This window comes from Acanthochromis polyacanthus, chromosome 16, assembly GCF_021347895.1.
Source record: "Acanthochromis polyacanthus isolate Apoly-LR-REF ecotype Palm Island chromosome 16, KAUST_Apoly_ChrSc, whole genome shotgun sequence".
Taxonomy (NCBI): domain Eukaryota; kingdom Metazoa; phylum Chordata; class Actinopteri; family Pomacentridae; genus Acanthochromis; species Acanthochromis polyacanthus.
In genome coordinates this window covers 34,419,770-34,423,001 of record NC_067128.1, presented here as the reverse complement: position 1 = coordinate 34,423,001, position 3,232 = coordinate 34,419,770, and the positions used below count along the sequence as shown (strand labels likewise).

Below are 3,232 nucleotides of genomic sequence, written 5' to 3'. Positions count from 1 at the left end.
ATTCAATGAACGCTATATTAAAGCACAGAAGTGGATCTCTCATTAATGACAGAACACATGCAGTGCAGTTAAATGCAGGCATGCAGGCATGTCATAAATACGTAGACAGCATAATTGCACATTAAAGTGTCTGTTTGTTTTTTTGGTTTTTTTTTTTAAACTGTCCTGCCTTTTATCTAAATTTTGGTAACTTTTCTGCCCTTTATTTAACATTTTTCTTTTACTTTTCTGCCCCTTGATTAGTTTTTATAGTGTTATTTTAACAAGTAGAGTGTTGTCTTGTTGTTGCCTTGGTCCAATTAATAGTATTGCAAATACAAAATCACTCTCAGTGTTTTGACAAGGCTTGAGGACTGACTCCATTTATAATCAAACCACTCTGAGCAACAACTTAAACGACTTTATAGGGTCGGGAGACTCATCCAGGAAGTTGAGCAAGTGCAAAATATAACCCAATAAAACACCTCTGTGTTTGTAGAACTGCACATTGCGGTTCTAAAAATGCTGCTTGCCAATAATGACCACCTGTTTTTAACAACCCCAGTCTGACACATCACACACCGTGCATAACTGAAGGGTGAATGGGTAGAGTGTAGACCTTTATAGCACAACATTTTCACCTTAATGAGCGCCAAGCCTGTCTGATGAGTCAGTTTAAGTGGTGAGTAACTCACTAACAGCTAACAGCGGGTTACTTGGTAAAGTTCCAGAACTATCTTCTTAGAAAGAGAAAAGTTTCCCGGTACTGAGCAACAAGATTAAAGATCAACATTTCCACCAAAAGAACAGGGGGAAAAAAGGTCTTCAGCAGTGTCGGCTTTCACTGCTCTCACTTGTGATGGTATCAGGTGTACTTTGAACAGGCTTGTGTTTGGTTAAAACTCTCCTTGTGTGGAATGGGTGGGGTAACATGATGTGTGTTGGAACAGACAAGGTGAAGTCTCTTGTGATACGTGCTCAGGCAAAGAGCGGGCTTGAATGGAATCTCTGCACCTCTAACTCTTTAGAGACCACACGCTGAAGGACTGCACACTCTCTGAATGTGAAGGATTTGAATGTTTATTACAGCAACAATGGAGGCGACTAGCGATACGTCAAAAATCCTGGAGAAGGGTCCTGAATACCTTCGAAAGCAGATGGAACTGGAGAGTGAGACGAAGGGAGGCATGAGTGCTGTGGAGAGGCTCGCCGCCAGCAAGTTGAAGTATGTCAAAAGCCAGCAGGTGGTCAACACGAATCAGGAGCCAGCCATCAGCGTTGGATCTGCTTCTGTGAGTAGCGCTGGGTTTTCTAACCACAGCTCGAGTCGTGCCCAAGAGAGCAACTCAACAGAACACACAGGTGCTGCACAAGCGTCCTCGCCAGGGCAGGTACGTCGTTCCAGCTCCAAAAAACGTCCAGATTCCCTTCTACTGTACAGGCAGAAGTGTGAGTTACTGAGAGGGTCAACACATGATCGGAAACACCACATAACCCGTAAACTGCTGCTGAATTCTGTGAATAAAAACGTTCCACTCCCTGAGGCAACAGATACAGAATGTGAGTCTCAGGGCAACGGGGAAAAAAACTCCACACCTGAGAGAACGGCAAAGGAATGCAGCTCACATGTAAACACCCCTCAGTCAGGAGGAAGGTTAAATGGAAGCACCAAGAGCAGGGATTCTGGGAGGAAGCTGACAGATAACGTTGTGATGGGGTCTAGTGGTCTCCTCAAAGTTCCTGAGATTGAGAGGAGGCCTGGCAAAGGCGTCAGTCGTTCTCACTCTGACATCAGCTCCAGGTACTCCAAGAACTTTGCAGACTTTGACTCTTTTTTCAAGTACTGTGGGCTGGACGGGGAGGTCATCGAGTCTTTGGGGAGGGAGAACTTCTCCGCCCGCTCGGATGAACTTGCGATAAACATCCGGAGTGTCAGCGTGTCCACGTCAGATGACGACTTCTCCAGTAACAGCGGCGACAGCATCGGGCTGATGCAGGACGAGTTACATAAAAAGATACGCCAACGTACCTCAGTCATCGAACGCAACGCACGGATTATCAAGTGGCTGTACAGCTGCAAGAATGCTTCAGAGACTGGAAAAAAGCTACGAGACCTCGACTGAAGCCTTTTTTTCTACTGAACAGATGTTTATCATGTGTAGATAACATATTTTTTTTTACATTTTGTACATTTATGTTGTGAAAAACATTCACTTGTGGTCCTACATTTTTACTCTATGTGCTCTGTACTGTTGTGCACATTTCTGCGTTACAGCCTACAAGTGTACGTGTACTGACATGTTTGCTGTTTTCTTTGTGCAAACTTACTGTTTTTGCTTCTGTTCAAGCATGTTTAAGACTACCTGGAAGTGTTTTGTGTCACGCTGGGGCTGAATGCACCCCCACAAACCACACAGACATGAAAATCGATGTGATTGCAGCTGTATTTTATCATTAACTACAATTTCCACATCATTCAAACAAGAATTGCAAGTCAGAATGGTCAAATCTGCATAAATGTGTACTTGAAGATGCACACAGTGTCGCACAAAAAGGTCCAACATACTGCAGTACAAAGCTGCTAAGAAGTGTTCATTTTGAGTTGTTTCCTTTTCTCATTTGTAATAATGCAGTTTAAATGTTAGTTATACATGAATAAATGTTTACCAAGGAGGTGATGTGGTGACTTTGTAAGGTTCCTACTCTCTTAGAATTAAAGGAGCATAAAGGAACTTGTCTTCTGTTGGGACCTTACTGACATTTTATACTCACATTTACATTTGTTGTTTTATATATATTGCAATTGTGCTCTTTACAATATTTCAGCATGTGTGAAACATAATAATTATGTCAGTTTGGTTCGTTTTATGATTCTAATGAAAAGATCCCCATTTGTCTGGATGTAAAGAACGTCTCGCCACTGGTTTTTCTAAAGTTTGAAACTTTCACAATAATACTGATGATGATGATAAAACGTTCAACGCGAAACACAAAAACACTCCCCAAAAAAACTCTTCAGTAAAATATCCAACAAAATCTGAATAAATATAAATATAACTTTTGGAAAAATATGAAAAAATACTAGCAGAATTTCCCTTAAAATAAAAATGATTACAGAACGTTGACAAATGTCTGTAAAATATCCTGAAAATGTCAACAATATAAAAAAAATCTGAAAAAATGTAAGTAAAATACCCCCCTCCAAAAGAAAATCTGTAAAATACCAAACAAAAATAAGATCAATGTTCCTTGA

The 3,232-nt window shown here is 41.0% G+C and overlaps 1 protein-coding gene across 1 annotated transcript; it reads left to right on the top strand.

Annotated features, from left to right (window-relative positions):
* The first annotated feature begins 975 nt into the window (after nucleotides 1-975).
* fam110c (family with sequence similarity 110 member C) lies at nucleotides 976-2,639 on the top strand. Its single transcript, XM_022212717.2, has one exon. It carries the CDS (start codon nucleotides 1,056-1,058, stop codon nucleotides 2,100-2,102), a length of 1,047 nt encoding a protein of 348 aa, XP_022068409.2. The 5' UTR covers nucleotides 976-1,055; the 3' UTR covers nucleotides 2,103-2,639.
* The last annotated feature ends 593 nt before the right edge of the window (nucleotides 2,640-3,232 follow it).